This window comes from Paramisgurnus dabryanus, chromosome 17, assembly GCF_030506205.2.
Source record: "Paramisgurnus dabryanus chromosome 17, PD_genome_1.1, whole genome shotgun sequence".
Taxonomy (NCBI): Eukaryota; Metazoa; Chordata; class Actinopteri; order Cypriniformes; family Cobitidae; genus Paramisgurnus; species Paramisgurnus dabryanus.
In genome coordinates, this window is record NC_133353.1 from 9,776,846 (window position 1) to 9,802,479 (window position 25,634).

The 25,634-nt window shown below is 39.0% G+C and overlaps 1 protein-coding gene across 10 annotated transcripts in view; it reads left to right on the plus strand.

The window, feature by feature from the left end:
- The window catches only part of LOC135761036 (ryanodine receptor 3), a 63,950-nt gene extending 42,029 nt beyond the window's left edge, over positions 1-21,921 (plus strand). For 2 of the 10 annotated variants that reach the window (XM_065275123.1, XM_065275126.1), the window contains exons 67-105: positions 607-918; positions 1,291-1,531; positions 1,738-1,825; positions 2,173-2,265; positions 3,686-3,700; positions 5,644-5,814; positions 5,895-5,954; positions 6,032-6,166; positions 6,425-6,537; positions 9,127-9,223; positions 10,354-10,463; positions 10,589-10,640; positions 10,720-10,773; positions 10,870-10,969; positions 11,082-11,161; positions 11,265-11,341; positions 11,431-11,504; positions 12,018-12,035; positions 12,290-12,370; positions 12,459-12,547; positions 12,635-12,763; positions 12,845-12,949; positions 15,095-15,176; positions 15,303-16,606; positions 16,757-16,815; positions 16,998-17,175; positions 17,275-17,361; positions 17,457-17,645; positions 17,719-17,849; positions 17,951-17,993; positions 18,089-18,216; positions 18,413-18,473; positions 18,557-18,703; positions 19,827-19,961; positions 20,040-20,196; positions 20,277-20,341; positions 20,425-20,525; positions 20,693-20,744; positions 20,833-21,921. In XM_065275123.1, coding sequence (XP_065131195.1) covers positions 607-918; positions 1,291-1,531; positions 1,738-1,825; positions 2,173-2,265; positions 3,686-3,700; positions 5,644-5,814; positions 5,895-5,954; positions 6,032-6,166; positions 6,425-6,537; positions 9,127-9,223; positions 10,354-10,463; positions 10,589-10,640; positions 10,720-10,773; positions 10,870-10,969; positions 11,082-11,161; positions 11,265-11,341; positions 11,431-11,504; positions 12,018-12,035; positions 12,290-12,370; positions 12,459-12,547; positions 12,635-12,763; positions 12,845-12,949; positions 15,095-15,176; positions 15,303-16,606; positions 16,757-16,815; positions 16,998-17,175; positions 17,275-17,361; positions 17,457-17,645; positions 17,719-17,849; positions 17,951-17,993; positions 18,089-18,216; positions 18,413-18,473; positions 18,557-18,703; positions 19,827-19,961; positions 20,040-20,196; positions 20,277-20,341; positions 20,425-20,525; positions 20,693-20,744; positions 20,833-20,928 — 5,309 coding nt within the window. In that variant the 3' untranslated portion in view covers positions 20,929-21,921. The remainder of the gene's footprint in view (positions 1-606; positions 919-1,290; positions 1,532-1,737; positions 1,826-2,172; positions 2,266-3,685; positions 3,701-5,643; positions 5,815-5,894; positions 5,955-6,031; positions 6,167-6,424; positions 6,538-9,126; positions 9,224-10,353; positions 10,464-10,588; positions 10,641-10,719; positions 10,774-10,869; positions 10,970-11,081; positions 11,162-11,264; positions 11,342-11,430; positions 11,505-12,017; positions 12,036-12,289; positions 12,371-12,458; positions 12,548-12,634; positions 12,764-12,844; positions 12,950-15,094; positions 15,177-15,302; positions 16,607-16,756; positions 16,816-16,997; positions 17,176-17,274; positions 17,362-17,456; positions 17,646-17,718; positions 17,850-17,950; positions 17,994-18,088; positions 18,217-18,412; positions 18,474-18,556; positions 18,704-19,826; positions 19,962-20,039; positions 20,197-20,276; positions 20,342-20,424; positions 20,526-20,692; positions 20,745-20,832) is intronic. The other 8 variants (XM_065275124.1, XM_065275130.1, XM_065275128.1 and 5 more) reach the window with 6 other exon arrangements.
- The last annotated feature ends 3,713 nt before the right edge of the window (positions 21,922-25,634 follow it).

Below are 25,634 nucleotides of genomic sequence, written 5' to 3' on the forward strand. Positions count from 1 at the left end.
AACAGACCTTGAGCAGGTTTCCTTTTTACTGCAAAGGTAAGACATAGTTACAGGGCATCTGTAATATATCATGTTATTGTTTTTGTGGTGTATTGCTAACGATAGCATGTAGCACAGGACCGTTTCAAAAGTTACTTTCTTATATGAATTATCTTTATTCAGAGCACGAGTGCATTAAGATTGTGAGTGTCTGGAGTGTGTTTTACAGTGTCGTGTTACAAAACTTTTAGAAGTAGACTTCTGTTGAAAATATAAAGTAGCACTGCAACATTTTGCTAAAATATGGTCTGTCAAACAATAATATTACAGTACTGTAACTTTTCTTACATTTGTAAACATGCTGGTGAATCTCAATGAGCTGTCTGTGGTTGCTACGGCAACTCTGGTTGTTGTGGTCGTGCTCGTACGAGTGTGCCCACCGAGAACGAGCATGAGACTGGCTGCAGTTTCTGTAACATCCACTGGTGTCAGTAACGGTTAGAAATTTCTCAACTTACGGAGAGCCCCTTTAAGCACATTGTGTTTGTATGTTTCACTGCGATTAAGGGAGTTTGACTTTGGTAAAATCAGTGTAATGCACAGCTCTTTTTTTGTTTTTGTGTTCAGTTGCAGGAATGCCGGAGCGTGTGGAAGACATGTGTCCTGAGGTCCCTCATCTAGACGGTCTGATGAAGGACATTAATGACATGTCTGAGTCTGGTGCTCGATACACAGAGATGCCTCATGTCATCGAGGTGATCCTGCCCATGCTCTGTAACTATCTCTCTTACTGGTGGGAGAAAGGACCGGAGAGCAAAGCGTCTGTCTGCTGCACCACGGTCACCTCAGAACATCTCAGCATCATTCTGGGAAACATCTTGAAGATCCTCAACAGTAATCTGGGGATCGATGAGGCGTCCTGGATGAAACGTATTGCAGGTGAGAAGATCGGGTGTGCAGTGGAGTCTTTGTTTCTCTGTGGTAGAGCACACTTCAAACCTTCACCTGATCTCCTGAGACCATCAGTACATCACAAAATCACAAGCACTTCACATGAAAAATCAATCATTTCATTCATGGTTTAGAAGTTTAACTTCTTCAGTACTTCAGTAGATCTCAGGGAGTGTCAAGTCTGACTGTACCGCGGTAAATTACTGCTTTTACAGTGAGGGTCGTGGACTCTCATTCAGTCAGCGGGCACTTTGACTGAAAACTGTTCTGCTGAAGGACTGAATGTAAATGTAGAATAGTGACGTAATCATATAAGACAGTGAGCATCATTTGATCACACGAGTTTTGTGTCTGCTGTAGTTTACGCTCAGCCCATCATCAGCAAAGCTCGAGCAGATCTGCTGAAAACACATTTTCTACCCACGCTGGAGAAACTGAAGAAGAAGACGGTGAAGGTTGTGACGGAGGAGGAGCTTCTGAAGGCCGACAGCAAGGGTGACACCCAGGAGGCGGAGCTTCTGATTCTTGATGAGTTTGCTGTACTGTGCAGAGATCTGTACGCTTTCTACCCTATGCTCATCCGTTATGTAGACAACAACAGGTAACACACAAACACTCACGCACATCGTTATTCAAATCATAACTGATGGTCTACGGTATATAGACTGACTGTAGTACAGTGATGTTTGTAGTTTATTTAGTTTATTTAAGGAATTAGTTCAGTGAGGTTGTTGAGGGATAAACACTTATACTGAACTTAACTTACATTAGTTTGACTTTATTTGATTTGTTGTTCTTTTATTGTAGGTCTCGCTGGTTAAAGGAACCTGACGCTGATTCAAATGAACTTTTTAAGATGGTGGCAGAAATCTTCATCCTGTGGTGTAAATCACACGTAAGGTTTAGATTTAAAACTCTATAATCGTGCCAATGTAAAGTGATAAGTGTAAGACATACAGTAGTGTTCACATCACAGTTAATAAGAGCTGAGGATTCATTTGACTAAATAACTTTGAAAGCAGTGGACTGAAAGGATTTGGTATTAATGTTGAGATCTAAATGTAAAATATGTTCTTGTTTTAAATGATTCTGGGTTGTTTGTTTGTACCATTTACTAGTTTATTGGTTTTTGCTTTTGTCCCTCACTGTTGAACTTCACATATATCAAGTAATTGATATAAACGTTGTTTAATTCATTTCTGGCTTGGCGTTTTCTCTCTGTCTGTCTTTGGTCTTATGCAGAATTTTAAGAGGGAGGAGCAGAACTTTGTGGTACAGAATGAGATTAACAATCTCTCATTTCTCACTGGTGACAGTAAAACCAAGATATCAAAGGTGAGACTGTGGACTTGAGAATATACACAGATCACACAGAGAGGTTCATGTGTTGTGACGGGGTCTCTCTCTCTCTCTCTCTCTCTCTCTCTCTCTCTCTCTCTCTCTCTCTCTCTATTTCACCCCCTCACTCGCTCATTATTAATATGAATACATATATTATTACATCCTTATTCAGTTTAATCTTCACACTTTTCCTCTCTTATTCACTCATTCACACAAAACTAATCCTAAATATGTAAAGTCAGAGTTACTGCAAACTGAAGATCAATGATGATTTCTGTCTCTAACATCACCAAACAGAAATATTACAGAAGCAGTCATTGTTTCTCAGTGCTGTTATGATGTTGATCAATTAAACACTACACTTCTGTTTGGTTCTGTCAGTGGTACAGAAGTGATTGTGAACTTACTGTAGATCTGAGATCAGTGAAAACTGGCTTTTAATATCTCTTGCAATTCACCTGTGAAATGTTTTCTTAAAAGGTACCCCACCTATATGGACTTGTATGTCTTAATAGATTTACACTGAGATTGGCTTTATAAATGTGAGATAAATGCAGGTTTTTCCCAGGAGACCACCATTTTATTTTTTTTTTTTTTGCCTCTTACTCTTGACTTGATGTCAAATGGTTACAGTCCAAACCCGTTCACTTAATGCTACAGCGGAGTAATGGTGTTTTCTTTCAGATGTGAACATGTCAATAAAATAATCTGTCAAACAGAAGATGAATGATAAACATACACATACACAGCAGGTGGCTGTATGCGCTCGTTTTACTGAACATCAAGCTGAAATTGAACAATATAGAGTTTCATTAAATTGACAGATATGTGGCATTAAAACTTAACAACTGTCGTCTGCTTCAGCCATTTATTCACATCCACTCAGATAATAAACAGTAAGGTTAAAATCAGGATCACATTTTGATATTTTTTAAAATAATGAAAAAATTTCATATGTTTGTAGCAACGTTTTTTAGTAGTATATGTCATTTATAGTGTACTACAGCATACAAATGGTTACAGACGGAGTACCTTTTAATCTCTTTATAAAGTCACTAACAATCTCATGTGACTGAATTGAATGAATAAATGCATGAATTTTTTATAATCAAAGCTATATCAGCTTATATAGCTTTTGTTTGCCATGGTCAATAACATTATACATTTAAAAAACTCTCACAGGAAATGGAAAATATATGAGATTAGTGAACATAATCCCATGTTTTGGTGTCTTTAAAGTAATCTACCCAATATTTCATAGTGATTCTTTAAATCCTGCTCACAACAGCTTGATGGTTTAGCTTGAAGTTTGCATTAAACTTGAGGATTTATGTTATCATCGTTTCCTGTGTGATGATGTTTTTCTAACTCAGCTATTTGCTTCTGCTTGTTTTGTTGATTTTCTTCATCACAGCCGTATCTGCAGAAGGTACAGTGAGCACATAAACAACACATCTTATAGCTCTTATAAACACTACATAAGCTTCTTTATAAACTACATCAGGTGAACTATCATGAACACCATATAAGCTGATACAAACACAACAGCGGCTATTGTATACACTACATGAGCTGTTACGACCACTACATCAGCTGTTATGAGTTGTTATAAACACTTTGAGCCGTTATAAACACTTTATGAGCTGTTATTAACACTTTATGAGCTGTTATTATCATTACATGAGCTGTTATAAACACTCTATGAGCTGTTATAACAATACATCTGCTGTTATAAACACTTTATGAGCCGTTATAAACACTTTATGAGCTGTTATAAACATTACATTAGCTGTTATAAACACTATATGAGCTGTTATAAACACCTAATGAGCTGTTAGAAACACCTTATGAGCTGATATAAACACTTTGAGCTGTTGTAAACACTACATGAGCTTATGAGCTGTTATAAACACCTTATGAGCTTTTATAAACACTTTATGAGCGGTTATAAACACTACATGAGCTTATGAGCCATTATAAACACTTTATGAGCTGTTCTAAACACTTTATGAGCTGTTAAAAATATTACATTAGCTGTTATAAACACTACATGAGCTGGTATAAACACTGTATGAGCTGTTGTAACACTACATCAGCTGTTATAAACACCTAATGAGCTGTTAGAAACACCTTATGAGCTGTTATAAACACCTAATGAGCTGTTAGAAACACCTAATGAGCTTATGAGCTGTTATAAACACCTTTTGAGCTGTTATAAACACTTTACTGTATTAACTGTTATAAACACTACATGAGCTTATGAGCTGTTATATGCTGTTATAAACACCTTATGAGCTGTTATAAACACTTTATGAGCTGTTATAAACATTACATGAGTTGTCATAAACATCTTATGAGCTGTTATAAACACTATTATAAACACTGGCCTGTTATGAGCTCTTACAAACACTACACAAGCTGTTATGAGCTGTTATAAACACTACATTAGCTGTTATGACCTGTTAAAACACCTTATGAGCTGTTATCAGCTGCATTTGCAGTACAAATCATCTTCCATCGTCACATGTATCACCTATGTCTTTCTGTCTGTCTCTCTGTCTGTGTTTCTGCTTGTCTGTCTGTGTCTTTATAATGTCTGTCAGTAAGAGTAAGAGCAGAAGTGTGTAACATCGGACAGTATTCTGAAGGTATCAGACAGATGATGAAGCCATATGCTCCACTGTATTATTAGGATGTTTGTGAGAGAAACTCTTTGACTATACAGTGTGTTACTATAGTAAATCCACAGTGTTAGGGTTACAAGTAAGAGTTTAATAAGTGTGTCAGTATGTAGAAGACCTTCAGAAAGCTTCAGGAATTTCATGTTTATGCCACATCAATCAATCAAATAATGACATTTCTCCACAGGTAACAATTCAAGTTGTTATCCTGCTGTGTGTTGTGTTTGTGTGTTGTATATTAGTGTGTCTAGCATTGTGTGTGTGTGTGTGTGTGTGTATTGTATATTAGTGTGTCTAGCATTGTGTGTGTGTTGTGTAGTAGTGTGTGTGTGTGTGTGTGTGTGTGTGTGTGTGTATTGTATATTAGTGTGTCTAGCATTGTGTGTGTGTGTTTGTGTGTGTTGTGTGTGTGTGTGTGTGTGTGTGTGTGTGTGTGTGTGTGTGTGTGTGTGTGTGTGTGTGTGTGTGTGTGTGTGTGTGTATTGTATATTAGTGTGTCTAGCATTGTGTGTGTGTTGTGTAGTAGTGTGTGTTTTGATTGGTGTCTGCTGGTTGTGTGTCTTTTGATCACTTTGTCTGTTTGTCAGTCTGGAGGGCTGTGTGTGTGTGTGTGTGTGTGTGTGTGTGTGTGTGTGTGTGTTGTATAATTGTTAGTTGTGTGTGTATTGACTGACTGTTGTTTCTCTGTCAGTCTGGAGGTCAGGATCAGGAACGTAAACACAAGAAGCGTCGAGGAGACTTTTATTCTATCCAGACGTCTCTGATTGTGGCAGCGTTGAAGAAGATGCTGCCCATTGGTTTGAACATGTGCACACCGGGAGATCAAGAGCTCATCCTGCTGGCCAAGACCCGACACAGCCTGGTACTGACTCTTATTGACTTTGTTAAAGTTCATTGATGTGTACGTGTGTGATCTGATCATTGTGATGTCTCCATGTGTAGAAGGACACAGATGAGGAGGTGAAGGAACACATCAGACAGAATCTACACCTGCAGGAGAAGGTCAGACAGCAAACACAAATCGAACTTATCATATTGATGTGATGTCAGACATTAAAAACAGACGTGTTGTATTTCAGTCTGATGATCCTGCTGTACGCTGGCAACTAAATCTTTATAAAGACGTGATTGTGAAGAATGAAGAACCTCCAGACCCCGAGAGAACTGTCGAGCGGATCCACCGCATCTCAGCAGCGGTGTTTCACCTGGAGCAGGTCACAACGTGCACACACACTCACAAAAAAACATAGACACACATACACATGCTTTTTAATTTTGTGGTGGACTGAAAAAATAAATGCAGTAGGCAGCGCAAATATAATGACACGCATATAATCCCTCCCACTCTAAAGTGGTACTAAACTCAATGGAAAAGCTAACCAAGCCGAGCTGACCCGACTCGTGGGGTACTATGCCTTATGTCTCTCTCTCTCTCTCTCTCTATCTCTATCTCTATGTCTCTCTGTCTGTAGGTCGAACAGCCGTTGAGATCTAAGAAATGTGTTTGGCAGAAGTTGTTGTCTAAACAGAGGAAGCGAGCTGTAGTTGCGTGTTTTAGAATGGCACCTCTGTACAACCTGCCCAGGTAACACAACCAGAAATCTGTCTGTCTGACTCTGTGTGTCGGTCTAAGTCTGACTCTTTGATTATTTGTCTGTCTGTCTGTCTGTCTGTGTGTGAGATTGCGAGCCAAATCATGAGCGAGGGTTTGAGCTGTGAATGCATTTCCTCTTTAAAATTTTGCTTCATTATTTCAGCTCACAAATCAACGAATTTTGCAGTGAGTCATAATTGATATTTCTGTGTTTACTGTAAGTACAGTGCAGTAGAGCGGCCATTCCCAAACTGTGGTCCGCGGACCACTAGTGGTCCGTGAGGGTACTGCAGGTGGTCCGTGAAAAGGCAAAATAAGAATATGTATATTTTAATATACATCATATTTTGGGCGAACGTGTACTGCTGCCTAATAAACGTTACTGTGAACTCATTCATTCTGGTGCCTGTGAACGGCACGCTCTCTCAGTTTAACGTCGTTCAATAGGGTGCCAGATTTGTATATTCTTCCAGGCGAAAACCCGACTAAAACACACTGTAAATAGGCCTTAATGTGTAGCGGAAAAAACACCCAATCTGGCAACACCGCCACCACTCGGTGTTCACCAGTCACGCTGCATGCGTCATCACAACAACACAGACGCTCCTGAAATTCCTGCCGTGCAACTCAAATAGTTTAACATTAAATAACATCATATTTGTCCTAAATCATTAACGATTAACATAGGCTGCTAACGCATATTCCGGATCTTGAATTAGACTTTGACTAAGCTCACGCTATTTAACGTGCACGTGTGGTGTGCAATACCTGCGAGTTGTCATACCCGCAATGCCTCGCAGCGCTCACCCGGGGTGCGACCCCCATCCGACTAGCCTTCTTAAGGTATGTGTAAGCAAATACAAAAATTAAAAGACAGTCAATGCTAATGTAAACCCTGGTTGGATAAGGATTTAAAGTTGGACATAAAGATGGAATCTGACGCATTTAGCTTCAGTGTTAAAACTGATCAAATAATTGCTGTCTGTGGTGGTTCTATATGGGCTATAATGGCAATCATTTAAAAAAAATAATATGGGAAAAAAATAACTATAAATTAGTTCATTTTTGGAACTGTGACCTAGTTTAACATTTTCAAATATGAACTATGAACTGAACTAGTTCATTTTAAAATTTGTGAACTGTGAACTAAACTAGTTCATGTAGAAAGTGAACTTTCCCAACACTAAGAATATGTATATAAATAATAATGATATAAGGTTAAGAAACCTGTTGTACTGATGTGATGACCAGTTATAGTTTTAGTGCTAGTACGACTATTTAGATGTGCAGATTAATTTAGGACTTTGTGTGGACACATTTTATTATTATAAAATATTATTAGTAATATAAGGTGGTCCGCGAAAATTCTTGATTACAAATAGTGGTCCACACACACAAAAAGTTTGAAAACCCCTGCAGTAGAGGTCTTCACGGGTCCACTTAGATCCGAAAACCGAAAGTCCGACCAGAGAACCAATCGGGTTTAAAAGTTTCACGTGTGCCTCGGACACAGGTCGGGTATAATAATAGCGGCATCGGGTCTCGGGTAATTTAAAATGAATGTGTTTTTGCCAAACTGACCCAATGACCCAAACTCTCTTGCGTGTGTGCGTCAATGTCCTTTTCAAAACTCTCTGTTTGCCAAGAGCATATGAGACATTGTGTGGCTGGCGGTAGGTTCATTTTCATTGATCAGTCAATTTTAAATGTATATTTTAGCGGTTACCTTGGTGTCGTCATCAGAAAACAAAGTAAAACTAATGGAGCAGCTCGCCAAATTGTTTGTGAGACCAGCGGGGTTTCTTTCTGTCTGACTGCACACATGTCAGTGCCGTTTACATTCAGGTCCAGTCAGGTAAAAAAATTGCCACTGGTTTGGATCGGACTCGGGTCTAATTTTCTCGGGATTGTCTCGGGTCAGGTCTTTCTTTAAAAAAATATATTTATGCACGTCAGGTTTGGGTTTAAAGTGATTCGTGTCATTTCGGGTCGGGTACATTTCTTTGGACCTGAGAAGACCTCTGCTATGCAGTATGTAAAGATTTCTTTAAAGATCAGACACAGATCTCAGATCAGTTTCAGGTTTTTGTTTGTCACTATGGGCAAGGCCTGATTCTCAACAGGTTCATGAACAGTTTGAGCATCAGAAATCCTCATCATCATCTTCATCATCATCATTATGGTGTTCTCCCGATGGATGCGCTCTTTATTTTATTTTTATTTGTTTTATTTCGCTCTTTCTTGTCTCCACATCAACGCTGTCTGTAGGCACACAATTAATAATTACTTCCTGAAATCCTACCGACGCTTTTGGCTGGACAGAATTCTAGCGAGTTCTGGTTGTGACTGTCTGCTCGCTGTCATCACGGTAATAATGCTCGACAGACTCCTGCATATTTGAGCCATGGTTTGGAAATAACTCTCGCAAACAATCTGATCATCAAACCAACCTTTTCTACTTGACTAACTTAAACCTACTTGAACTAACCTGATTAACCTTCATCCCTCCAAAGCTTGAATGTTCTCAGCATCTTCCCTGTTAACCCTCTGCCTAATCTCTCGCCCCTCCCTCCCTCTCAGGCATCGCTCTATTAATCTCTTCCTCATGGCCTATCAGCGCCTCTGGATAGAGGCCGAGACTTACTCGTTTGAAGAGAAACTAGTACAGGATCTGTCTGTAAGTAAAACTCGCTGACTGGTGTCTCACTTCTGTGGTTCTTCATTAGGAGTCTGGATCATCTAAAGCAGTGGTTTTCAATCTTGTCCTAGGGGACCCACTGCCCTGCACATTTTGCATGTCTCCCTTATCTAACACACCTGATTCAGATCATCAGCTCATTAAGGGACAGATCCATGAACAGAAATGGGCGTGTTAGTTAAGGGAAACATACAAAATATGCAGAGCTGTGGGTCCCCTAGGACAAGATTGAAAACCACTGATCTAAAGTACCAGAACTAAAGTACAGGGTCTAACCGTAGGATCATTAAAGGGTTTTGTGTTATTTTAAGACAGTATTTCTAGTTTCTGTAAGGCTTTACATCACATTTACTCTTATGCGTAGTTCTTGCAGCGTTAAGTAATACGTTTCTATCATACTTGTTCATTACATCACAGTCAGTGGGCGGAGCAAGTTTCTAAACAGCCAATAGTCATCATTGATGAGTACCTTCGTAAAACCTCTGTGTTACTGCCAACGTTTATAAAAGAGTTAAAGTCTTCATGTATGTCTGTAAAATACACAACGGTCGGTTATAAAGATAACTGTCCTGCATGATAACAAACTCACCCATGCTTGATTGATTAAATCTCACCTGCTGTACTGCGTCTAATGTTAAAGATGACTAACTCTTATCTCAATCATTTCATGCTATGGTACAGTATAACCATCTGATAGCATCACTGTACGTCTGTGCACGTCTTTATACCTCAGCATGTTGTACAGCGTCGTAACTTAATTAGCTCAACACTGCAAGATAATGACAATAATACTAATAATCATAGTACTCATAATGAGTCTCTCTTTAATATCAGCTTACTTTCATGTGCATCATCATCAGGGGTAAACATTTAGAGGTTATTGTTTGATTAAAGGGTTGATAATTGTGTGTGTGTGGGTGCGTGCGTGTGTGTGTGTGTGTGTGTGTGTGTGTGTGTGTGTGTGTGTGTGTGTGTGTGTGGGTGTGTGTGTGGGTGCGTGGGTGTGTGTGTGGGTGCGTGCGTGCGTGCGTGCGTGCGTGTGTGTGTGTGTGTGTGCATGCGTGCATGTGTGTGTGTGTGTGTGCGTGTGTTTGTTTGTCTTTGTGCAGAGGACACAGCCAAAGACTGATGATGAGGAAGAGGAGATCAGAGACATTCAACCAGATCCTCTTCATCAACTCATACTGCATTTCAGTCATAACGCACTGACAGAGAGCAGGTAAACACACACACACACAAACACACACCTCACACAAACACACACAGACACACTAAGCTGAGCTTTAGAAGCAAACCCAGTATGTTAAAAGTGATCTTCTGCTGTTTTCTGATTCATCATTTCAGTTCTGTAGAGGATGATCGTCTGTACGTGGCTTATGCAGACATGATGGCTAAGGTGATCATTCGTCATGTGTTTTATGTTGTCATGTGTTTTGCTTTTTGTGTGACATCACTGTGTTCATCTTCATCTGCAGAGCTGTGCTGAGAATGAAGATGATGAGGACGCTGCTAAAGAGAAAACATTTGAGGTGAGGAGAAACAAATTCAGAAGTTCATTTAATAAAGTTGGAATCGCTCCTGACGTGTGTGTTTGTGTGTGTGCGTGTGTTTGTGTGTGTTATCAGGAAAAGGAGATGGAGAAGCAGAAGACTCTCTATCAGCAAGCTCGACTCCATGACAGAGGAGCGGCAGAGATGGTGCTGCAGATGATCAGTGCTAGTAAAGGTGAACACTTACTATACACTCACACACACACACGTGCGCGTGCACACCACCTTTAACACAGTCACACACACTGAGTGTATATGTTTGGTTTGTGTTGTGTGTAATTGTTCAGGGCGTTTGGGTTCGATGGTCACGTTCACACTCAAACTTGGCATCTCTGTTCTCAATGGAGGAAACGTGTTAGTTCAGCAGGTGAGTGATGATGTCATTTTACTTTTGATTCGACATCTCGCCACATAAGATGTTTCTGAACATTAGCGTGTGCTTGTATTAAATGATTTCACGTACTGCACAGAAAATGTTGGACTATCTGAAGGAGAAACGAGATGTTGGATTCTTCAAGAGTTTGTCTGGACTCATGCAGTCGTGCAGGTGCTTCACATTGGATCCATTATTGAAATATTGATTTGTTATTGTGTAATTGATGTGTAATTGATGTATGGTTCTGTGATGCTGTGCAGTGTTCTGGATCTGAACGCTTTCGAGCGTCAGAATAAAGCTGAAGGTTTGGGGATGGTCACTGAAGAAGGTTCCAGTAAGTCTCACTTGGTGTTTGTGCTGAACTCATTGATCAGATGCTGTCGGTCTGTTGGGTTTCTTACACTTTATTAGGTTTTGAGTTAATGAAATCATTTTTATAATCACACACCATCAGTCAATGATTTCTCATCATGAAAATCCATCTGACAAACTCTTAGATAATAAACTACACTGATATTTTTAGTTGTCAGTATTGGGCTGTTACTTCATCCTACTGTATACTGTACATCTAATCTTTATTTATAATGTGTTATAGATGTTTTTTGTTCTTAAGACTGATAAAAGTACCTCTTTGATTTAGTTTTATATGAAATCTTCAAGCATGTTTGAGACTTTACTGTATATATAAAGTCAATCATTCAGTGGTCATATATCATTGGTCTGTTTAGTCTCCTGTGATTCAAGTGATGGTGAAACTTTGTGTCAGATATCTTTGCTGTCTCTTCTCTTTGACTGATCTCTGTTGTTTTTCAATGTTTACTTCTTATTGTTTTGTCATCGGTGGCAGTCAACATGAGAGAACGGGGTAAATACACGGTTTACACCCTTATGTCTGTCTATCTGTCTCTCTTTCTCTTTCTTTCTCAGTAATCTGATGATAAACCAAAAGCATGATGTTAAATGTATTCACCTTTTATGTGTAACACCAGTAAATCTTTCACTTGTTAGGTTCTGTTTATATGAATCAAACTGACAGAGATGCTTTATTGAATGATTCATGTTAGTCTGACTTGACTTGTAGATGTGTGATGAAGTGATTCTTGTCTTCCTCCTCTGAAGGGTCTAAAGTTCTTCAGAATGATGAGTTCACTAAAGATCTTTTCAGGTTTCTTCAGCTGCTGTGTGAAGGACATAATAACGGTAAACACACAAGACTGAAGGATGACACTTAACTATACACAAGAGAAATGAATTGAAAGGATGCAGAGATGTGTTTTGTGTTTGTCAGATTTTCAGAACTTCTTGAGAACCCAAACGGGCAACACGACCACAGTTAATATCATCATAAGTACGGTGGATTATCTGCTCAGACTACAGGTCAACACAACATAAACTTCTCTAGCAGTTCATCAATCATCCTCTTCTGCTTTGTGTGCTGATGTTGTTGATCTGTTGTGTTTACAGGAATCTATCAGTGATTTTTACTGGTATTACTCTGGTAAAGATGTGATGGATGAGGCCGGTCAGCGTAATTTCTCTAAAGCTCTTGCTGTAGCTAAACAGATCTTTAATTCTCTGACTGAATACATTCAGGTAACATCACTGTTTCACAAGCGTTCACAAACATCACAACACAACTGTGAAACAACATCTCTGTCTCTGTGTGCGTGTCAGGGTCCGTGTGTTGGGAATCAGCAGAGTTTAGCTCACAGCCGACTCTGGGATGCAGTTGTTGGATTTCTTCATGTGTTTGCTAACATGCAGATGAAGTTGTCACAGGTCAGTCTAAACTCATCATGAGATGAAATGTTCTGATAATCCTCAACTCTTTCTCTATTAGATGTTTTATTTCATAGAAAGACTGGAGAAATGATTATGACATCATGTGTATATAATATAATAATGTTTTGGTATTTTGGTCCAGATGTTGGTATACTGATTTAGGTGCTGTGGCTCATTTGAGCTCACAAGATCAAGTTTTCACTATTCTGAAAAAATAGCTGTTGAAAGAGAAAGAGAAAGTTAGTGGTGTTGTTTTTTTATATAATAAAGAAAAGATAGAAATAGGGTCAATATCTATGTCAAGTATTTTTTTTTAAAGATGAGTTTTTAATTGATTCCCAGTCGATGTCTGCCCAGTGACCACTGACTGCTTCCCATTTAATCTACTAAATATAAATATATGATATCTTTACAATCAGCTATGTCTGGCTTTCTCTCAAGGGTTTTTTCCTCCATAGGACTTTTTCCCCCAATAAATTGTTTTTTTTCTCCTTGGAGTTCTTTGACATTGGCTTATTTAGATCTCTCTTCTGTATGTTATATTATTACTGCACTCGCTATGGTTTACATTTAGACGCTGTACTCTGCTACTTTTGTTGTCCCCTTATTTTTCTGTGTTTCTTCCTGCTTCTATAAATGTAAATAAACATTTAATTGATTTGGTTTTTTAATGTTGCAAGTGATGAACGGATTGGAATATGAAGATGATTTCACACTCTGACAGCAGATGGCGCTTGTGACAGCAGAAATACAGCAGTTACCACCATGGGTACTCTTGTCAATATATAAGCAGATCTTTATCAGACAGAGATAAGACATCAAAACTTTTCTCAAGATCTTTCTCTACAGAGATGCATTGATATAAAAATAAACCACATACAAACATAACGTCCAGTTAGGAATTATTTCTGGTTGATCTGTGCATTTCTATATTATACTCAAAACATGCTTCCTTATTTCACCCTGTTGACACTTTCTGTGGGAAAATCTGTTTTTCATCTAGCACGAAAAATAAGGCTATTCGCTCATTATTTCAGGAAAGGAATTGTTAGTAAACCATATGTTATTTTTTATTGGTCAAAGTTCACCCAAAATATTGATTGGAAGAAAGTTTGGGTATTACCTAATAAGTATCTTATTACAAATAAAATTAAAGAAATTTCATTTAAGATACTACATAAATTTTACCCTGCAAAACACTTTTTAACCAGATTTATTAAGGATATTGATGTGAATTGTTCATTTTGTTTATTACAACCAGAAACAGTCCCACATATTTTCTGGCATTGTCAGTATACAAAGAGGCTTTTGTGTGAGGTTTGTAATTTTATAAATGTTAAAGTAATGTCTAACTTCAGCTTATTATATGAAAATGTAATATTTGGGTTTTTGAATTACAATTCGAAGTTGGAAAATGAGGCTTTCATAATCAACCTGTTAATTTTACTTGTGAAGTACCATATTCATTGCTGTAAATTTAGTACCCGGAAACCTTTTTTCTTGGTAGTATTAAAAGAAGTTGAATTATATATGAATACTATTAAGGAAAGTAAAAACAAAAAAGCTGTCAAAACTGTCTATCTGTTTGACAAGTTTAAGTTATTGTGATTTAGCAAGGCCTTTTTTTATTTTTTATTTTTTTTATTTTATTTTTTATTTTTTTATATATCTGTATAATCTTGTCTGTATCTTTATATTGTTTTTATTTTTTTATTTATTTAATTCTATCTTGGATGATGTATGTGCAATTGATGGCTTACTCCTGTCCCTGGCTTTTTGTATTGTTCTTTGTGTTATAAAAAAAAAAAAGATCTGTGCATTTCTAAAGCAGACGGCCTCTCCCTTAAACTTGAAGACTAGATGTCTCTCTGATCATCAGCATGAGTGGGTGAGAGTTTTGTGTCCATCAGAGATTAAATGTCTTGCAGTTCAATGGAACAGATGCTGCTTTGATCGGCTGATTTAGGAAATGAAAGCTGCTATTAGAAGAGATGTGAAAAGAGTCAAAGCTGTGACATCAGACTGTGACCATGTGTGGTGCAAAATGACCTTAATCTTCCTCTCTTCAATCTTCCTCATCTTCATCACACTATTCTCCAGAGTTTAGTGACACACAATGTTTGTGTATCTGTGTTTTGACAGGACTCCAGTCAGATCGAGCTGTTGAAGGAGCTGATGGACCTACAGAAGGACATGATCGTAATGATGTTATCTCTATTGGAAGGTGCTCTGATCCTTATTGAAAATATTTCAAAATAAAATGCTTTCCTGTACAAAGTTATTAAATGATCGTACATGAGAGAAGGTTAAAGATGTTTTGTGACAATAAGACGCTTTCATTCTCCCGCAGGTAATGTTGTGAACGGGACTATCGGCAAACAGATGGTAGATACTCTTGTGGAGTCCTCCAGCAATGTGGAGATGATCCTGAAGTTCTTTGACATGTTCCTCAAGCTGAAAGATTTGACCACCTCTGACGGCTTCAAAAAGCACGACCCCGACAGGAAAGGAGTCATCTCCAAGAAGGAGTTTCAGAAGTCCATGGAGAACCAGAAGCAGTACTCGCAGTCCGAGATCGAGTTCCTGCTGTCCTGCTCGGAGGCGGACGAGAACGACATGTTCGACTACGAGGAGTTCGTGAAGCGCTTCCACGAACCGGCCAAGGACATCGGCTTCAACATGGCGGTTCTCCTCACCAACTTATCGGAGCACATGCCCCACGACGGCCGTCTGGCCACGTTCTTGAATTTAGCCGAAAGCATCCTGAACTACTTCGAGCCGTACCTGGGCCGCATCGAGATCATGGGCGGAGCCAAGAGAATCGAGCGGGTTTACTTTGAGATCAGCGAGTCCAGCAGAACCCAGTGGGAAAAGCCGCAGGTCAAAGAGTCCAAACGACAGTTCATCTTTGATGTCGTCAACGAGGGTGGAGAATCTGAGAAGATGGAGCTGTTTGTGAACTTCTGCGAGGACACCATCTTTGAGATGCAACTGGCGTCTCTGATCTCCGAGCCCGACGCTGCGGAGAAGCCGGAGGAAGATGACGATGCACAAAGTGTGGCTGAGAATCAAGAGGAAGACGATGGTGCTTTGGAGTCTTCTTCGGCCTTCTCTCTGGCCTGCGTCTCGACGAGGAAGAGTCTTTCCAACCTCCGACAGATGTTGACGCTTAAAAGCATAAAGCGGCAGTATCGAAAGTTGAGGAAAATGAGCGTGAAGGAGATGATCCGAGCGTACTTCTACTTTTTCTGGATGATCTTTATCGGCATGTTCCGGTTTCTCTACAACCTGGTGTGGGGCTTCTTTCACGTCCTGTGGTCCACCTTGTTTGGCGGAGGTCTCGTGGAGGGAGCCAAGAACATGAAAGTGACCGATATTCTGGGGAACATGCCCGATCCCACGCAGTTCGGGATCCACGGAGACGTCCTGGAGATGGAGAAGCTGGAGTACTTTGATGCATCTTCTGTGGCCGAGCTCAGACACGCAGCTGCCGGAGAGCAGGAGGAACTGGACCTCATGTCGGAGCTGATGAACGTTCAGCCCAGGAGAGAAGGAGGCAAACACGGGATGGAGCCGGGCCTGGGAGATGTGTCTGAGGTTGTGGGAGTGGACGCTCCTTCTTTAGCCAGCGCCGTCCATCAGAAGAAAGCTCAGGTCTGTGTACACCGTGTAACTTGATGGATCCTAAAGTGTTTTGTGTTAGTGGGACTGAGATTTAATCCTTTAAATCACCTGTAAGGAGGAAGAAATGCTGCTGCTGCTGCTGCTGTTGTTTTATCATCAGCTGTCTTCTGTTCTTTGCAGGAAGCCGCCAGTAAACAGGCCGCCGAGTTTGAAACCAAATCAGAATCTGAGAAAGCCGAGTGAGTTTTGCATTTTTTCATGAGAATAAACAAAACACAGACATCTCATCACAGATTTTGTATAAATTTTTGGATGATGATGTTGTAAAAGTATGAAAGTACTATGGTATGTGACATACTGTGTTGTGTTTGTGTAACGAAAATCTTCTCTCAGTATGTTGTTTGTGTGTTTGTGTGGTCAGTGTTGAGGACAGAGAGAAGTCAGATCAGGATAAAATGAGAGGTGAACCTGTGTCAGATCCTACAGCAGATGAAGAGAAGAGACCTGTGAAGAACAGACGTGGACAAAGAAAAGAGACGCCTGACGCCTGCATGGCTTCATTTTTTGCTGGCCTGGATGTCTATCAGACTAAAATGCTGGTGAGTCGCTTTACACGTGCTGTATTTGAACAAGTATTTGTGTTTTGGTAAGTATCATGTTTCTGTCTACCATCTGAAAAAATGTGTTTGTGTTTGCAGAATTATCTGGCCAGAAACTTTTATAACCTGCGTTTCCTGGCTCTGTTTGTGGCTTTTGCCATCAACTTTATTCTGCTCTTTTACAAGGTGATACAAGAATTCATTTCATACAGTACAGTATTGTTCTCCAAAGTGTCTGGCAGTGAATTTATGGTGCATCTGTGTGTGTTTGTGTTTGTGAGAAGGTGACCGGTGAGGATTCTGATGATTTGGATCCGTGGTCTCGGCGTGATGATGATGATGATGAAGGTGTTGTGGAGTATTTCGTCCTGCAGGAGAGCAGTGGTTATATGGCACCCGCTCTCCGTTGCCTGGCCGTCATGCACACGCTCATCTCTTTCCTCTGTGTGCTGGGTTATTATTATCTGAAGGTACGATTAGTGCTGCTGATAGATATTCTGTTGTCACAGATTGAGATGATCGGTAAACGTCTCTTTACGTTAGGTTCCCTTGGTGGTTTTTAAACGTGAGAAGGAAATTGCACGTAAGCTGGAGTTTGATGGACTGTACATCACTGAACAGCCATCTGATGATGATATTAAAGGACAATGGGACAGATTGGTCATCAACACACCGTGAGTCTAAATCATACAACGCTTTTGTTCATCCAGACCATAAGATAAACACTATAATGCAATGAAGAAAAGATGATGGATTTAATCTCTCTGTCCTACAGATCTTTCCCCAACAACTACTGGGACAAGTTTGTAAAACGCAAGGCAAGTGTGAATATTTGACAGATTGAGAAGATGAAGGTGAAGAAGACTGGACGTGTGTGATGTGCTTCACTGATGTTGTGATGTGACTCCTGCAGGTGATAAAGAAGTATGGAGATCTTTATGGTGCCGAACGGATCGCTGAACTCTTGGGTTTGGATAAAAACGCTCTGGACTTTAACCCCACTGAAGACACGGTGGTTAAAGACGCATCGCTCTTGTCCTGGTCAGAAAATCACTCCTGCTCATCATCAGAAAGATCAAGCTTCATACATGTTGATCTTCATACACAAAAACATCTCACACACAAATCAAATCTTACACTTAATCTGTTAGATGTTTTTTTTTCAATTGATTTGATTTTATTTTGTTAAAGAGCTAGTTAATGTAAAGATGACATGTGTTATGATATTTTATTTCAGGTTGAGCTCCATTGATACAAAATATCACATGTGGAAAATGGGTGTGGTCTTCACAGATAATGTAAGTGCTCTCAGTGGACAGCAGGGACTTCTCATCTCATGTCTGGAGACATTTAACCTTTTCTTCTTCTTCTTCTTCTCCAGTCTTTCTTGTATCTGGTCTGGTACACCACTATGTCTATACTGGGACACTATAATAATTTCTTCTTTGCTGCCCATCTGTTGGACATCGCCATGGGCTTTAAAACTCTGAGGACCATCTTGTCATCTGTCACACACAACGGCAAACAGGTTCATTACACTCAACACACTTTATGTCTTCATAATAATTCACATTCACTGGCAACAACATAAACTAACAGCTTTTGTGGCTTAGTTCAGATCACATCTAAAGCAAATCAACCATTACATTAGCTAACATTACTGTGTGTGTAATATTAATCGACAATGTTAACTTCAGATCCTTGAATTCTTGCCTTGCCGCTGAACTTCTCCTGACAGCAGTCATCTTTGCTCGCCATCTCCTCTCAGCTTAAGGAAACCCAAAAAGTTTTTATTTTCCACAAGTTATTTGTTTCAGAGGTCAGTTTAGTCATTAACCAGACTGATAAACAAGCACAGACAGAAAGTTAACTTCAGGCCAGGCACATAATCATGACAACGTGAGTGTGTCTGAAGAAAGCGTCTGTAAATACAGTGGCGAGAAACAGGAGAAAAAATCTGATGCTGCCCCAAAAAAATGCATCAAAACCAATGTTTTTACTAATATTTGACATGCAAGACTGTGAAAATGTAGTTAAAATCATGGAATTTTTGTAAACATTTGGTAGTTTTGAAAATTACTGACGTTGATTAAGAGATTTATGCAAAACAAAATTAGAAAAAATGAATCTGCTAAATTTTTACAGCTGTTTAATTTAGTGGCTGTTTCGACCACAAACAACCTGGAAGGGTAGTAAATTTGAACAACCCACCTTAACCTTGTAGAGATGACCTCAAGAGAGCGGCTCACACCAGACATCCTACAAATGTGTCTGAGTTAAAGCAGTTTTGTAAAGAGTAATGGTTAAAAATTCCTTCTGAACGATGTTCACGTCTGTTTCAGAACGACTGAAAGTGTTTGCTTAAAGTCAATACTGCCAAAGGAGTTTCAACAAGCGATTTAATCCAAGGGTTCACTCACATTTTCCTCCAGCACTGTGAATGTTTAATGGATGTTTTCTAGATTTATTTGTGTGTTGTCAGCTTGTTGACATGTGTGTTTGTCTATTGTTGTGACCTAGATGAGGATCAGATCATATTTATGGCAAATCACTGTAGAAAACCACTTCATTTCCAGAGGTTCACATAATTTTTCTTGCCGTTGTATCTTTTGTTGAATCTGTTGAAATGATTTCTTGATGTCTTTCTTCAGCTGGTGCTGACGGTCGGGCTGCTTGCTGTTGTCGTTTATCTCTACACCGTCGTGGCTTTCAACTTTTTCCGCAAATTCTACAACAAGAGTTCAGATGAGGATGAGCCTGATATGAAGTGTGATGATATGATGACGGTGAGAGAGAGAGATGTCTGGGTGTTCAATTACTGATTTCAGTCTAGCCAATAATACATCTGTCTGTCTGTGTTTCAGTGTTACCTGTTTCACATGTATGTTGGCGTTCGTGCCGGTGGGGGTATTGGAGATGAAATCGAGGACCCTGCGGGCGACCCGTACGAGCTCTATCGGATTCTGTTTGACATCACTTTCTTCTTCTTTGTGATTGTAATTCTGCTGGCTATTATTCAAGGTAACACACAGACAGAAATGATGAATATTCGCTCTCTGTGGTCGGTGTAAGATTGTTAAAGCTGTGATGTGTTGCCTCAGGTTTGATCATCGATGCCTTTGGAGAGTTGAGAGATCAACAGGAGCAGGTCAAAGAAGATATGGAGGTATAAGAGATTATCTGTACTGTACGTGTGTCATCGCATCTTTATTTCTGCTGTTTGAATCAATCAAACTCCTCTCTTCACAGACCAAATGTTTCATCTGTGGAATTGGCAATGATTATTTCGACACGACACCACATGGCTTTGAGACGCACACCCTACAGGAGCACAATCTCGCTAACTATCTGTGAGTCTCATCACATCATCTACACCTAATGACATCATCCATGTTTTTTTTGTTTTGTTACTCTTTAGATTTTTTATGCTGGAACGCAGTGAAAGATCACAGATGGTTGAGACTCATTCACAGATGGTTGGTGTTTTTTAACTTGATTCTGGTTTGCTATCTTTCAGATTTTTTTTGATGTATCTGATCAACAAGGACGAGACCGAACACACGGGTCAGGTATGGGGCGAGGAAGATCTCTCTTTGGTTTTTATAGCTCAACTGAAGGTCGAGAGGTTTTGCTTTACGTCTCTTTGTGTGTTCGCAGGAATCATACGTGTGGAAGATGTATCAGGAGAGATGCTGGGATTTCTTTCCTGCTGGTGATTCTTTTCGTAAGCAGTATGAAGATCAGCTGGGTTAAACTCAATCCAGACGAACCTTATCATGACACAACAACAGACCGACGTTACCTCCAGAAATACAGTTGTGCCAAACTTTTCAAATCTCTCCAGACGTTTACTTGTTTTGTTTTTGTTTTAAAAAATAGTTTTAATTTCTGGTAAAACAACGTTAGTAGAACAACTGGTTGCCTTTGACCCTGAAACCATGGCACAATGTTTTGATGTGTTTTTAAGAAACTCTGGGTAGCGTGGAGTGATGGATCATCCTCTCTTCCCAATATGCACAAGAAATCTCCTTCAGTATTTGAAGAGCATGATGCCAAAAGCGCAGACGTTCAGGAGACGACTCTACGTTTCTATTTAGGTTTTCAGATTTGGTTTTAGTGCTTGCTGATGTGAGATGAGAACATTATAGCTTGTAAAGGATTGATCGGTCTTGCAGTCAATTGTCTAATAAAAATCTTCATCAAGTGCCTTACGTCCAAAACATCTGAGCTATGCAAAGATCTGCTCTGTTCCTCTCTGATGTCGTACCGCGGTAAACGTCTCTGGACTCTGATGGGAAGCGGACGCAGGTGATTTGTAGCATCGGCTGAAGTTTGTGGATTTGCGGGCTGTTGTTGTTGTGTTTGGTTGAATCTTCTGTCTCATGGTTTTAATGACACACAGAAGTTCAAGTTCTCTTGTTTGCCTGTTTGTATGTAATAGCTTTGCTGAATTGTGCATTTCTTTTGAAGGACAAATAAAAAAAAGATGCAATAATTCACATCTATTAAAGCAAAGGCTCATTTTTTCATCTCTATTGTTGTGGATGAATCCAGTGTTCCTTGATCACACAGGTATGAGCTGTATATTTAACACATCTGTCTGTTTATTGTCATGTGAGGAAGGAATCACAGCAACATTGATGATTTTATTCAGTTTTTCACTTCATTTAACTTTTGCCATCGTATGACCTTTAGAGTCTGAATCAACACACAACTTCAGAGACATCTGCTGCTTACAGAAAGAGAGAGAGAGAGAGAGATGAACACTACAGGTGCGTGTGTGTGCGTGCATTTCAGTGATGTTGTTTGTCAGTGTGATATTTTTCATGCGTTTCTTTACTGTTGCTTGTAAATGTATTTGTGTTTTTCTCATCTCATTCTAAGAGAGGATCTGTAATGTTGAGCAGAGCTGTCTTTGCTGTCGATCATCAACCCAGCATTGGGTCGAAAAGGGATGAACACAACCCACTGGTTTGTAATTTAACAAATGCTGGGGTGTTTTAATCAAAAATAAAAATTGTAAAGGTTCATTTAACCCAACAGCTGAGTTTGTCCCTTTTTGAACCAACACTGGCTTGATAAAGATGACTGATGTGTCACGCAGGGTTTCAGGCTAAAACAGAAGAAGATGAAGTTAATTCTGTGCAGCGTCTCTTTGACGTCTTAAAATAAACACACGACTCTCCTGAATGCCATTCAAATCCTGCAGGCACCTGACGGATAACAAACACAACATTACTGTAATCTGACTGACAAATATCACACAAACATAAAGACAAACACACTCAAAAACTGCTCAACACATCAAATAAACAAACTAAAGACTTCATATGAGAGGTCATTTCCGTTCAATCCACATGAAAGTCGTCCATTGATCTCAGATCAGAAGTTTCTGTTCCAGTCTCAGTGATGTCTGATCATAGTTTTGATTAGATTACAGATCTTCAGTATTTAACATCTTGATAATGACACAAAGAGTTTGATTCATGTGCTAAATAAATTTACATTTAACAGCTCATAAACCGAATGACTTCATTACATGTTTTTCATAGATTAAAGACTGGCAACCGGTTTTTGTGACATTGGGGTTAGGGATTGGGGTAGGTAAGGGGAATAGAATATAACAGTTTGGACAGTATAAAATACATTGCGTCTATGGAGATGTCCCTGTAAACCACATACACCAACATGTGTGAGTGTGTGTGTGTGTTTGTGTGTTTGTTTGTTCAACATGCTATATGTGAATAATGCAGGAGGTGTGACGTGTGTGTGTGTGTGTGTGTGTGTGTGTGTGTGTGTGTGTGTGTGTGTGTGGGTGCACATGAGAGACGGTGGAAGTAAGCTGTCAGATACAGATAAAGTAAATCAATGGCAGAGGAAAATATTTTATAGATATAAAAAAAAAAAACGATTACAAATAACAGACAGTAATAAAACATCACAGAAAGTGGTTATGTTCATTTTAAGTGTTAAATTTGTGAAGATAAAGAGTTAAAATTGAGACAAAGGCCTGAAATGTCATGAGATGTATTTACCAGCAGAGAGATGACATCACAGAATGATGACCTCATCGATGAGCTCAGGTGTTCAGAAGCGCTCATGTGTCCGGTGTTTGGCCTGCTAAATTTAACCCAGAGCCTTTAGAGAAAGATGAAGGACTTTAATATATTTTCTTGTTGCTCATTCAAACACTGAAACACAAGAAGACCTTCATAAAAATCAATGAACACAGAGAGAGAGAGAGATTTACTTTCTGAAAACATCACATTAACCTCTTCCACTTTTCTTCTAGTGTTTCTGATCTTCGGTCTGCATAGCGACACATCTGGATGAAATGAAATCCATCATGTGGAAATCTGGGTCACTGGATGTGGACATTTTTACATGAAAAAGACGAGAGGAGAGAAATGGGTCAGGTTGTTTGCTCAGGTAAAGACTTTGTAAAACCGATTATTTCTCTAGTTGGATTATTACTGGAGGTAAATACTTGTACCTAACATAAATCTTACATGTTAGGATCTTTATTAAAGGTACAGTAATGTCCCAGTGACAAATATTACTTGGACTCAAAAAAAAGAAAATGCAACAGTTTGCATCAATTTTTTTAGTTAAGAAGACTTACAACAAACTATATTAAGTTGGATGTACTTAGAAATTTGTGTTAAAACTAGAAGCTATTAAGTTGAATACTCATTCATAATAAATTAAGTTTTTCTAACTTGTTTTTCACATTATTTAAAATTTGATTCAATCGTGTTTCACAGAAAACTAAAAAGACTTTTTAAATGAACAACACTTGTCAGTTTGCAGAAGACAACCAGTCTTAGCACTTTAAAATCCCTTCTGATTAAAACATCATGCACTGTAAAAAAAACTTTGCTGCCTTAAAATTTTTTGTTAAATCAACAAAGATTTACAAGTCATGTCAAAAGGGATGAGTTGTCACAACTTATAAAATATAGTTGAGAAAAGTCAACTTAATTTTATAAGTTATAACAACTCATCTGTAGTTATAACAACTCATCTCTAGTCAAGATAAATACTAGTAAGTTGAAATGACTTGTAAATCCAAGTTGATTCAACAAAAAATTTTAAGGCAGCAAAGTATTTTTTAAAGTAATGTTTTTAAAGTAAAGTAGTGTGTAAAGTAATGTTCAGTGAGTCTCTACTCTTCAACACAACCTCCTAAAACTTAACAACATAACAGAAACTCTTTTAAAGACCAAAAGTACAGAACATTAGAGTCAAATAGACATCAAATAGAATAAGGGCTCTATCTTACACCCGGCGCAAGTGTCTTTTGCTAGTTTCCACCCTGCACAATTATAATTTTCACGTTTAGCGTCACGTTGGTTAAATAGCAAATGCTTTTGCGCCCATGGGCGTTCTGGTCTGAAAATGAGGTGTGTTCAGGCGCGTTGCTATTTTGAGGCAACTAAAATAGAGTACACCATTGACCAACTAAAACCTAAAGTCTAAAGTCAATGGCGCAATATGTTTTTTTGTTATTTAAAGAGCGCATTAGTAATATGCGCCTAACTAGATGACAACGCGGGTTTGCTTATCACACACATGAATACGCAGCAGCACAAAAACGTTTTTAGATATGAAAGATTAAAGGATTGAATGTAAAAGATTATTATTGAGTCTCTTGGATATAAATGAGGACCGATTATGAGACGTTAGAAGGCACAAAGAGCTGCTTCACCTGCAGCCTGGTAAGTAAATAAATGCTTTGCTTTAAACAAATGCATCTGTTTTTAAATGTTTTTTTTTTTAATGCTACCTCACGGATTTATTGTATTTGATGACTCTGTGGATATGGTGAGATGAGAAACATTTTGAAGTAATGCTTAAAAAAAACTGAGGCTGTCCAAGTGCTGAAATGTGCAGAGCATGGCGTCAATATTTGACAACACTTGACCATGCGTCAATATGTTGACGCGGAGGGTATACCTTTCGCGTCATTTTTTGACGAACTGGGGACTTCAATACTATTATGTCCGTTGCATTCTCTTTCCTATTTTCTTACCATTTTCGCGTCGGTTTAGGGTTAGATTTACATAATGACATCCCTACCCAAACCTAACTCTAACCCCAACGCCAGGTGACAACTGTTTAATTTCGCGTAATCTAACCCTAAACCGACGCGAAAATGGTAAGAATATAGGAAAGAGAATGCAACGGACATAATAGTATTGAAGCCCCCAGTTCGTCAAAAAATGACGCGAAAGGTATACCCTCCGCGTCAACATATTGACGCATGGTCAAGTGTCGTCAAATATTGACGCCATGGGGTGAGACTGTGTTATGCAGAGAGCCGTTTGTAAATTCAATATCTCCTGTTTGTTACAAATAAAGTATTTTTAGAGTACAAACCTTTTCTTACATACTTGTAAATGATTTTTTGATGATATTGGATAGCCATACATTTACAGCAATTAAAAGCCTGCTTTTTT